The following is an 11986-nucleotide window of genomic DNA, read 5'->3' on the forward strand; positions in this document are numbered from 1 at the left end:
CCTCTGGATCTGGTTTGAAGCTCCCAGACCTCCTGGGACTGGCCACCGAAGAAGCTGCCCAGGCCCTGACAGGGCCCCACAGACTTACATCACCAGGACAGAGCCTCGGGTAACGACTGTGGTGGAAGGTAAGCCGATCTCTTTTTAATTGACACTGGGGCCACTTATTCTGCCCTCTCTGAATTCGCTGGGACCCTTGTCCACTCCTCAGTCTCTATTATGGGGGTTGACGGATTAGTCTTACAGCCATTAGCCACCTCACGTCTACACTGCATCTTACTAAATTCCCCCATTCACTCTTTTCTCATTCTACCTTGGTGCCGGCCAGGGCTACCATGCATCCCCTCATAAAGCCCAGTTGTCCCAAACCACAGTCACCTACCTCAGTTTCACTCTCTCGACCCACAAGGCCGAGCCATTCCTGGGACTGTAAACGCCTTATCTCCTTATCTCCTCCATGATCATTATCTCTAGGAAAAATGCGGCGGTTTGGGATTCAAGCAGCTAGAGGCCTGGAAACAGGCTTCGGGACCTGTCCTCCCCCTGCCTTTTCTCCAGCCTCATCTTCCACTGCTCCTTCCCTTCCCTTTCCCTCCCACTTTCACTGCAACACAATCTCAATCACTCATCTGTCACCCCTTATTGGTAGCGCCATGGTGACTACCCTCTCAGCTTGGAGTGCAGAACTAGAAAAAGGAATCTCATACCCTTTAGTCCACCTCTTCTCCCTACACCTTTCAGCTTGTCTCCATGATCAGGGATTTTTCTTCCTCTGGGGAAAACACATCTGTCTCCCCATCAGCTGGACAGGAACCTGTACTCTCATCTATCTCTCACCCAATGTAGATGTAGCCCCCAATGATCAGTCTTTACCTGTCCCCGTAACCCATCATATCTGACACAAAAGAGGAGTCCAGATCATCCCTCTCCTCATAACCCTGGGCACCACAGCAGGGGTTGGAACTGCCACAGGGAGCTTAACCACTGCTCTACCTATTTTGAAACCCTGTCTCAGGACCTACAAGAAACATGTGGATGCCCAGCAAGGGGCAAAACTGGGAAAACAAGAACCTTACCCCCAGGATAACCTATTCTCCCCTTTCGTATCACTAGTGAGGCAACTGAGACCCCTACTCTTTTCCCCTCTAAAAATAACATCTAGGTCTCAGTTGTATTTCAGCTCCACACCCAGAAGAGCAGCAAAACCAGACAAGTGATGCTGTGGCAGCCTCAGGACCAGCTTTTACCTCCCAAGTGACTCAACAGGATCGCTCTCGAGACTTCACCAACCAATCTCTTGGGGAAATCATGCTGCTGTACCCCTCGTCCAGCACAGAAAACACTACCTGTTTTTTGCTCACTTACCCCATGGCTCCTCCCACTGTTCTTTGGCCCCTGTCTCATGCGCTATTTCACTAGTTTCTTGCAGAACAGAATGCAGGCGTTCGCCAACCAGAAGGTGGGAGAGATCTATCTGGCCTTGAATTCAGAACCTAGAGACACCTATGTCACCAGAATCCTTGAGACCCCGGGTAGACACCCCTAACGACACCCCCTCTCAGCAGGAAGTAGCTATGGAAGATGGACCTTCACCCCCTGACCTTGCCCACCAATCAGCATCTGCCAAATACCCTAAGCCCCCAATTCCTAAGTACCTAAGTACCTAATCATGTGCCTTATATGAAACCACCGATCAGCGTGTGCCGAGTACCCTAAGCCCCATCCCTTCCCATTCCTCCCCTCAAAAGGTGTGTTCACCCCTGCACGTGTGCTACTCCCCCTTGCGGAGCAGGCTGGCAGGGGTCCTTCTCCTCTAATAAAGCCTGTAGTCCTGGTTTTCGGCCCTCTGTCTCATCTTTCACTAGATAGGCCCTATTCCCAGCTTCCCTCAGCCCTGGACCCCAAAGCAACTGAGAGGCTCCTTGGGCATCACTGGATCCTGCAGGCTCTGGATCCCGGCTATGGAGAATAGGCACGCCCACTTTACCAGCTAGTTAAAGAAGCACAGAAGGACGGCCTCTCCATATTAGTCTGGGAGCCTGAGGCCGAGCAGGCCTTTAAACAACTCAGAAAGGCCCTTTTACAGGCACCGGCTTTAAGCCTCCCAACAGGCCAGGAGTTCAAGCTATATGTAATAGAAAGGGGGGTAGCCTTGGGAGTCCTGACCCAACCTAGAGGACAGACCCCACAGCCAGTAGGATACTGAGTAAGGAAGCTGATGTTGTGGCTAAGGGCTGGCCCATGAGCATTGGCAGCTGTTGCTCTCCTGATCCCCGAGGCAGTTAGCTAACTTTGGAACACGACTTAGCAGTATATACTCCCCTCTTTGAACACCAGGGGAAGCCTATGGCTTTTAGGTAACCAACTGTGAAGATACCAGGCCCTCCTGCTTGAGGGCCTGGCTGTTCAGATCAGGACTTGCCCTGCCTTGAACCCTGCCTCGTTTCTCGCTGAGGAGAGTGGGGAGCCTCTGCATGATTGTGAACAGATTATTTTACAAACTTTGCGGCCAGGGAAGACTTGCAGGAGGAGCCTCTAAATGATCCTGACCTGGTTCTGTGCACTGACGGCAGCTCTTCTGTTGAGCAAGGAGTCAGAAAAGCTGGATATGCAGCCGTTTCTTTGAATGACACTGTTGAGAGCCAGCCGTTTCCCCAGGGACTAGGCACAACTGGTAGAATCAGTTGCTCTCACCAGAGCCCTAGAGTTAAGCCAGGGAAAAGGAGTTAACATCTCTACTGGTTCCAAATATGCCTTCCTAGTGCTCCATGCCCATGCAGCCATCTGGAAGGAGAGGAGTTATTAGCCATCTGGAAGGAGGAACTGCTAATGGGTAAGGAAATTAACCGCCTCCTATGGGCTATTTTTCAGCCAGCGGAGGTCGCAGTCATACATTCAAGGGGCATCAAAAAGGAACAGATGAAATAACAGCAGGAAATCATCCGGCAGATGTGGCAGCCAAGGCTGCTGGCTGAGAGCCTGGAAAACAATAGAAGCCCCTCTCGTCTGGGAAGACTCCCTGCGGGATATTAAGCCCTACTACGCCCAGAAGGAAAAGGAATGGGCTGACTCCCGAGGGTATACCCCCCTTCCTAAAGCCAATCAGTGGAAGGTTATTAGGGCGCTGCACCACGCATTTCATCTAGGGGAGAAAAGACCTATCGAATGACCCAGCAATTATTTACAGGAAAGGGTCTCATGAAGACCACCCAACAAGTAGTCAGATCTTGTGAGGTCTGCCAAAGGAACAATCCCAGCAGCCAGGAATTGGTATTACCCGGTCTTCAAAGAACCGGAGGGTATCCAGGGGAAGACTGGCAGATAGGCTTTACCCTCATGCCTAAAGCTAAAGGATTTCTATGCCTCCTCCTGTGGGTAGACACCTTCACTAACTGGGTGAAGGCCTTCCCCTGTAAGGCTGAGAAGGCACAAGACATAGTCAGAGCTCTAAATTCAGAACTTGTTCCCCACTTTGGATTGCCACACTCTCTTCAGAGCGATAAGGGCCCTCATTCCGGGCCCAGGCCACTCAAGGGGTCTCAGGGCCCTAGGAATAAAATACCGCCTCCATTGTGCCTGGAGACCTCAGTCCTCCGGGAAAGTAGAAAAATGACAGCCTAAAAAGACACCTTCACGAGCTTGTCCAGGAGGCTCACCTATAGTGTTGCCTATAGCCCCGCTAAGAATTAGAAATTCTCCCCGAAATTCAGGCTTAGCCCCTGTGAAATGTTATATGGCCATCCTTTCCTTACCAATGACTTCCTCGTAGACAAGGAAACCACTCATTAGTACAAGATATTACAGCACTGGCCCAATTTCAGCAAACTTTACAACAACTCTCTGAAGCCAAGCCCAGGGATCCCCAGGTTCCGTTTCTAACACCTGGGGATCTAATACTCATTAAGGCTCTACCTACCCTCTCTGCCACTATGAGACCACGATGGGAGGGTTCCTATCCCATAATTTTATCCACCCCCACTGCGATCAAATCAGTGGAGTCGACTCCTGGATCCATCTGTCCCGACGAAAGCCCTGGATGCCAGCGCAGGAGGAGAATGAAGCTGTGTTGCCACCATCTGACTCACTGGACTCCTACTCGTGTGAACCTTTCGAGGACCTGAAACTTCTCTTTCGAAAGGAGAGTCGACAAGTGCCAGATAAGTAACATGCTCTGGTATTTCTGGATACTCATTGTTTTCATCTTCCTAATAGTACTTATTCTGTATTTTTTTATGAGTATCAGCAAAACTCTAGGCTAGTACCTGGAGGAGACCTTTTCTTCCCTTATTGGGACACAGAAACACCTTAAAATGCTCCTGCTTATAGCCCTTTTCTGTATCCCCTGTACAACAGAGGACTGTGGTGGAAATCTTTTAGTGAATTTCTCTCCCCACAGCCCAAAGGCCTTTACTTGATACAAACGGGAGCCAATTACTCTTATCTTCTTAGTTATGGCTATTGCAGAGTTAACTGTAGGAGTCACCTATAATGCTATCACTACCACCAACCTGACCAGAGCTGTTTCTCACGTCTTTGAGGACTCTGGACAAAACTTTAGGGACATTTAAAAGTCTATAGGTTCCCTAGCTCATATGGTCCTTACTCACAGAGAGGCCCCAGATCATCTGTTAGCTGAACAAGGAGGAGTCTGTGCCATGATCCATCTACAGAAACACTTCTAAGGAGGTAGAGGAGCAAACGGCTTGATTCCTCCAACAGGCAGCCTGGCTAACAGAAAGGGCCTCACCATCTCTCCCCAGGGGGTTGGGAGCAGATTAGGGGAACGATGCCATCCCTAAGAAGCTGTTTGGGCCCTTTCCTTGGCCCTCGGTGTATACTATTCTTATTACCCATTGTTGGCCCTTGCCTGTCTGACCTTTTGGTATGTTTCCTATCCTCCCACTTAGAAACCCTGAAGCTACAAATGGTCCTGCAAATGGAACCGCAGATGGAGGCCATGGATTCTTTCTTCTGTGGACCCCTAGATCGCCCATCTCCAATGGAACCCTGGCTGCTGCCCCAATCACTGTCCCTGTCCGGCAGGACGTAGCCAGATGATCGATGCCCCCTGTCCCCAATGGCAGAGGGGTTTCCTAATCAGAGTGGGGACTCATAAGGACTAGTTAGCTACTTTAATTAGGCAGACAGGAACGGGGGTGCGGGTCCAGAGAGGATAGAGGCATCTCTGGCCTGAGCAATTAAAACAGCCATAAACCAAGGACAGAGGTATCTTTGGCCTGAGCAATTACAGTGACCATAAGTTAGATCAAAAGCAGCCCTGACATGCGCAGCTGGGAGAGAGCCATATGGGATAATGAAACATCTTCAGCCAGGACAACTAGGAGCAAGCCATCAAGAGCAATGCCAATCTGAACAGATAAGATGATCAAAAGCAGGAGAAGTTCGAATGTGGGGGAGATAGGAACTGATTACAAGGCTGAGGTCCCACAGTGGGAAAGACACAATAAGGCAAAGGGTGGTCTCCAGGATGTATAATACCTCAGACAAAGCGAGCAGTGGCCACCCTCCTTAGGCGGCCCCTCGGTCTCTCCGTGCCAGGAGAGAAAGAGTCTTAGGATTAGAAACTTAATTAGAAGTTTTAGAGGCAGTATCTGCTTGCAATAAAGCTTCTGCACTTCTCACCTACCACCTTTTGTCCATGGCTTCGTTCTTCGAATCCGTCTGGACAGGAACCCGGGGAAGAAGTCACCCTTGCACTAAGAGACTCAATCTGAAATGTTCTCAACACAAAAAAAGAAATTATGATCATGTGACATGATAGAGGTATTAGCTGATGCTACAGTGGTAACCATATTGCATTATATAAATGAATCAAATCAACACCTTAAATTTACATATAGTTCTATGTCAATAATTAGGTCACAGTCAAAAAAACATATCTTAGCTACATGCAAAGCACATATATCAGCTTTGACTACAACAAGTTTTCCAGTTAAAGCTCTCAATTTAATAAAACCAGGGTACAAATCAAATATTAAGTCAATCAGCAAAGGACCAGACACTATTTTCTATTTTGAGAGGGAGACAGGCACCCTGTAGTGCAGGCCCTCCTAGGCCATATTAAAGGTTTTATTTTTCCTAATGAAAGAGTTTAAGTCAGTGAATCCCAGGATCTGATTTGGGTTTTGAAAGATTACTTCAGCTACTGGATTGAGGATAAATTCAAGGTGATAAATAGATTATGAAGATCAGTTGGGGCAACTGTAGTGTGTGTTCTGAGATAAATAATAGTTGAATATGTAAAAACACATACACACATCTATCTATTTATCACCTATTTTCCATCTATCGATCTATCTATTCATCTACCTGTCTGCTTATTAAACAATATACATTACATATGCAACTGTCTTGAATGCCAAATGAAGCTCGGAAAATGCAGAGGCCAGTCCATCCACTCTTGCAGTCGACTCAGACTTGCATTCCTCGCCCCTTGGGCCTGAATGGTGCTTGGCCGTGGTTTGTGGGGGGCTTCCTTCTCCTGGACTGTGTCCTCGTGCAGGTGCTGGTCAGTGCAGGTCCAGCCATGGCGTTCTCCCTGAGGCCGTCACGCTCCGGCCAGAGCAGCTCCTGCTTGGCTTGTTTGTTCAGGGCACTGGCCTTGGCCCATCTTTGACTGGTTAAGTCTCTGTGCTCAACATTCTCAGGATTCTGGAGGTGAAACACTACATGTAATGAACTTGGGATGTGAACCTCACACAGGTGAATCCACACGGGCTTCAGCAGCTCGTGGAAGCTGGTGGGCTGTGGGGTGATCACAAGCCCCATGGTCTGGGAACCTGTGCTTTGATGCTCACTGAGGCTACACTTAATTGCGTAGATATTTAAGTTATGTTTTAATGCTTCAGAAGCTTAAACAGTGCAAGGGCTTGGCAGTTCTGAGAAGTAGAGTTTCACAGGAGGAGCTACACATTGGGGTACCAATGGGTGGTGGCTCCTCCCTCCTCTTCCAGGCCCGAGTGACAAGTGTTCTGAGACACTGTTGCCCCGCCCATGCTGGTCACTTGGGGCGGGAGCTGCCTCATCCGGCTGCCCCGCAGGCTGCACAGATGTCTGTTGTTTCTGCGTGTGGCCACAAAGACAGTCTGCACACATGGCTTCACGGCTCCACGAGCAGGTGCGCTCTGGGCTCTGGATGCACAGGCCCAGCATGGCGGCCGCTTCTAGGATGCCTGGGGTACGAATACCTCAGATGTTTAGAGAGGTGTCCTGGGAATATCCTTCTAGTCACGGCAAGTTCGACTGGCCAAGAACAGGGAAAACAGCCCATGAAACATGAAACATTCCTTTTCTCCACTTCTTACCATTCCCAATAGGGAGCGGGGTCAGTTGAACTATCTCCAGCCCGACGGAGTCTCATTGTCAGTGTCCCAAGGGTAAGTGACAGCGTCTGACCCACACTGCGTCCCACAGAGCATTGTCGCTTTGATTACTACCACTTCCTTCTCAGAGAACTAATAGGTGTGTTTGCTTAACATGCTTTTCATGCTTTGCTTAAAAAATAGCAGAATTTTGAAGCTGGGATAAATCTTATCCCATTTTCTAAAGTGTCACATTCTTTTATAGGTGAGGCAACTGAGGCCTTCGGATCAAGGGACTCGCCTGAGACTACCTGCTGCATTTGCTGCTCCTGTGTGTGTGTGTGGGGGGGGGGGGGGGGGGGAAGGGGAGTGGGGGGAAGGGAGGGGGAGACATTTGCAGCCCCCAAACCAGCTTGGAGTAGACGCCTCCCTGGCAGGATTTGATTCCAAGCTCTACATTTTAAATTCCGACGAAGGTGTTGGATCAATGTTCCATTTGAGCTTAAGTGTCTTTTCTTTTAGACAGTTTTTGAGAAAGTGTATTAAAGGAGTCCAGGTCTTTATTGCACACGGCTCTCTCTGGGGGGGGGGGGTTAGACATTAATTTGAAAAACAATAAATAGACTCTATGCTACATGTGCCTTGGGAAAACTACCATGACTCTCCCTTCCCCAACCTCCCCCCATCCCAGCCCCCCTTTTCTAATAAGAGCTGTCAATTATCCCCCTGGTATTGTCCCAGACACTCTGTAAATATTTCCAACTCTCATTATAACAATGATAATAATAAACAAGCCTCTTTAACATGGAGATGGAGCTGCCATTCCAGAGGAAATGGCTTGAACGTCTACGTCTCCAGTCTTTGGAATGTTAAACAGAGGAAGCACACCTTTGGTGGACCTGTGTAAAGCACACTGTGTCCCCGAGAACTGTGTGCGAAGGTAACAAGAAGGCAGACAGTGCGCCTGCGGCACGGTGACCGGGGACTGACAGTTACAGACAGTGCTGAGAATCAGTATCACTCGTGTCTTCCCTCTACTGATGCAGCTCCGCCCCTCCACTTCTCGGGAATGCACGCCTTGGTCTCTTCATCAGAACACTATTTGGAATGAATCAGCACATCTGAACGGCTCTTCTTAATCTCAATAAGTGCTTTTTGCCTCTCACTTTGAAAGTCCTTTTTATTTTTCGGTTAAAACTCCCAATAACCCTATGAGGTAGAAATTATTCTCATTTTCCAGGTAAGAAAACAAAGAAAAACAAGTCGCAGGGACTGGTGGATTTACTGATCTGACTCCAAGCGCACCTGTGCTTCCCACTTCACGTTGGTGAAGACACCACTTTGCATCTCAGGATCTCGGGGCCCGATTCAAGTCACTCCACCCAGAGAACACCACCCCCTTCCCCGCCCAGCCTCTCTGCTTTATGCAGAGGACCTGTGTGGGGAGGCCAAACCCCTGTCTGCCTACAGAACTCTCCCTCGGATTCCTGCAGCAGGAGCGACGCCATGGGGTTCTCCATCAGATGGGCCACTGCGGCGTCCTTAGGTGTCATGTAGAAGAAAGGAATCCCAGTGCTGCTGTTCAAGGGGCCGCCACTGAAGGGCAAGCAGTTCCCACATGGCAGTCCGGGCATCTAACACAGAAAAAAGGCTTTGTCAATGCAGGCTTGTGGATTGCCCTGAGCTGGGAGCTTAGCTCATGTCTCTGACCAGGAACTGCAGTGCTGGGAATATGAAGACCATGGCGTCACCAGGCTCTGACAGGGGGTAATTAAGGCACAGTGGTCCCCATTCTGCCCATTTACTCAGTGATGCCTCCACATTTCCTTAGAGGAGCTTAGCAGTGACCATTTGTTTGGGAGAGATGGTTAGGAGCTTAGTCTTAAAGCTGTAAGTACATAGCAAATGCACTCACTTTATCAAATTTGAAGTTACTAGTATTTGGGGAGGGAAATGAAATTTATGGAGGGCCATTAACACCTCTCCCACAGCACCCCGGAATCCCACTGGCTTCACTGCTTCCCCAAGTTTTAGGCAACTTTGGGGATAGGATTTAAGTTTTAACTTTGACATCTTACCTCGTCTTTGGACTCCAGGCACTTTCTATTATTGTTTCTTTTAAGGGCCACACCACTTTCTCTTGGATTAGTCATATTTTAATTTTAATCAATAACATTTCATTGCCCTGCCAAAACCGGTTTGGCTCAGTGGATAGAGCGTCGGTCTGCGGACTGGAAGGTCCCGGGTTCGATTCCGGTCGAGGGCATGTGCATTGGTTGCGGGCACATCCCCGGTAGGGGACGTGCAGGAGGCAGCTGGTCGATGTTTCTCTCTCATCGATGTTTCTGGCTCTTTATCCCTCTCCCTTCCTCTCTGTGAAAAACCAATGAAATATATTTAAAAAAAATAAAACAAAAAAACATTTCATTGCCCTGGCCAGGTTGCTCAGTTGGTTAAACGTCGTCCTGATACACCAAGGTTTCAGGTTCAATCCCCAGTCAGGGCACATACAAGAAGCAACCAATGAATGCATGAATAAGTCAAACAACAAATAGATGTTTCTCTCTCTCTCAAATCAATTTTTAAAATGTCATTATATAATTGACAACTTATGGGAAATGGGTTTTTCATCCTTTTAGCTTAAAGGAAGTCACGGACCTGTGCTATGCCAGCTTTTGTTCACGATCATCTAGGAGAGAGGGTGAAAGCTCAGACACACATCAGCATTTCTCAGGTCCTCTCAAGCCCCGCTGGACCCAGCATCCCCGGAGCTTCTCCCTGCACAGTGTTCCTCAGTGTAACTGAGCTCAGAACTCAGGGGCCGTCTTTGTCTCTGAAGTGCTGCATGACAACATTGTGCAGAATTGTGATAAGGGATGGCTTGAATCTTTAAGAAAACAAAATGTTAGAGTCCTTCAAAACAGCAATGTCAGTTCATTCACAGATTCTGTTTTTCAGCTAGTTACAAATTGCCTGGAGTGTGCTCGCACACATGGCAGACACTCGGTAAGTATTCTCTTAACTCACTGAGTTTGGATTAAATGTCAATATGGGAAGGGGAACTACTAAGGGAGCTAAGAAAAGGGATGTCAAAAGTCAAAATATCTTTAATACATTAATACCAGACTTAACTGCTTGAAACCATCTGTGTTTCAAAGCAAGATCAGCTTCATATTGAAGCCTCCTATCTTCTTCTTAAGGCGTGTCTTCGGAGCCGAACACCACTGTCAAACACCGCCTGGGTGCTGGGAGAGAGGGTGAGAGCATTGCCACAATCAGAACGAGGCTGCCATTAGATAACATTTTTAAGCTAAACAGGGCCTTCAAGCTACCCAGTCAGCCATGTGAATTCCTGGACGAGGACAGCAAAGTGGAGAACCCAGTGATCTGCAGTCTCCGAGCAGGTGAGACCCATGCCTGGGGCAAGAACCTGCTCCCTGGACAATGACCTGGACTTTCACACAATAATTGTTTGGTCATGAAGTAATAGTTCACATTACTATCCTGTAGAAAACCCCTTCCATCTATCTTAACAGCCATAACAGCCATTTCTGGAGGATGTATACCTGTGGATGGTAAGCCCTCCTGTGGATGGTAAGCCCTCATCAGTTATCCATGGCATTTCAGCTTCAGGTGGAATCAGGCCCAACAGGTGAGTAAAACATTTGTGAACTGAACAATAAAATCTGCAGTGGATAACAGCTCATTCCAGCATCTACACATTTTGCACATTAAGCCTCCTTTCAGGAAAAATTCTTGAGTCCCATTTTCCTTTGTTTGTTTTTCTTTTCTTTTCTTTTTTAATGTAAATTGCCGCCAAGGCCCAGGTGATGTCTTTGTCCCAGCCCCCAATTGGGTTCTGTGTTAGTAAGTGCCAGGGAAGGTCAGGTGTATTGGCCGCAATGAGCTGGGCGGGGCTGACCGCCACTACTCTGTGAGGCCACAGACCATCCCGTGGTTTCAGGTCTCCGGTCAGGCGCTGGTTAACTGTCCGTCTCCATGCGCATCTCCTGGCTGCGCTTCAATCCTCATCTGCCCAGCAGGAAGCCTGGCTGTCCGCCCCCTTCCCGCCTGCCCCTTTGCCAGGCGAACGGAAGCAAATTCGGTTCCTACAGGCCAATCCCGCCCACTGGGCACATCTGTTAACCTGGATCCCAGGACTGAGTGGTTGCTAGCGTCTCCCTGTCCCCTGGGTGCGTCGCCACTGAGAGGCAGGCACCCGCCACCGGCTTCCCGAGAGGTGGCTTACCTTCTCCTGCGCCTACCTGGAGGCCAGACAGCCCCCGGCGCCGGCGTGGGCCAGGAAGCGGGCGGTGCCCGGGCACAGCCGAGAGCCGCTCTCGCGCGGATAGGAGAGCATCCTAGGGGCGTGGAAGGCGGCCGAGGCGGGCGGTGCCCACCGGGAGCGGCAGGTGCGGGTCTTCCTTGTGCGCCGAGGTCGGGAAACTCCGCTGCCAGAAACTGCCCGAGTCCTCCAGCAGCGCGGGCGTCGCCTCCTCGGTGACGGCGCGGTCCAGCTCCTCATCCATCTGGTTGGCGGTGGCCCTGGACACGGAGCTCACGATCACGTCGCCCGCGGCCGGCGCCAGCGGGGCGCTGCGGCACAGCAGCCAGGCGAGGCTGGGCCCGGGCCGCGCGGACCGCTGGCCGGGGCGCACCGACAT

At 49.7% G+C, this 11986-nt stretch overlaps 1 protein-coding gene across 1 annotated transcript; it reads right to left on the reverse strand.

Moving 5' to 3' along the window:
• Nucleotides 1-1888: 1888 nt before the first annotated feature.
• On the reverse strand, nucleotides 1889-11986 carry CREG2 (cellular repressor of E1A stimulated genes 2; the record flags this gene model as incomplete). The annotated part of the gene is given in 5 exon segments (XM_079792242.1): nucleotides 1889-1959; nucleotides 8791-8956; nucleotides 11572-11583; nucleotides 11587-11709; nucleotides 11711-11986. Coding segments are annotated over 5 exon segments (648 nt in total).

This window comes from Cnephaeus nilssonii (assembly GCF_951640355.1).
Source record: "Cnephaeus nilssonii genome assembly, chromosome: 15".
Classification (NCBI taxonomy): domain Eukaryota; kingdom Metazoa; phylum Chordata; class Mammalia; order Chiroptera; family Vespertilionidae; genus Cnephaeus; species Cnephaeus nilssonii.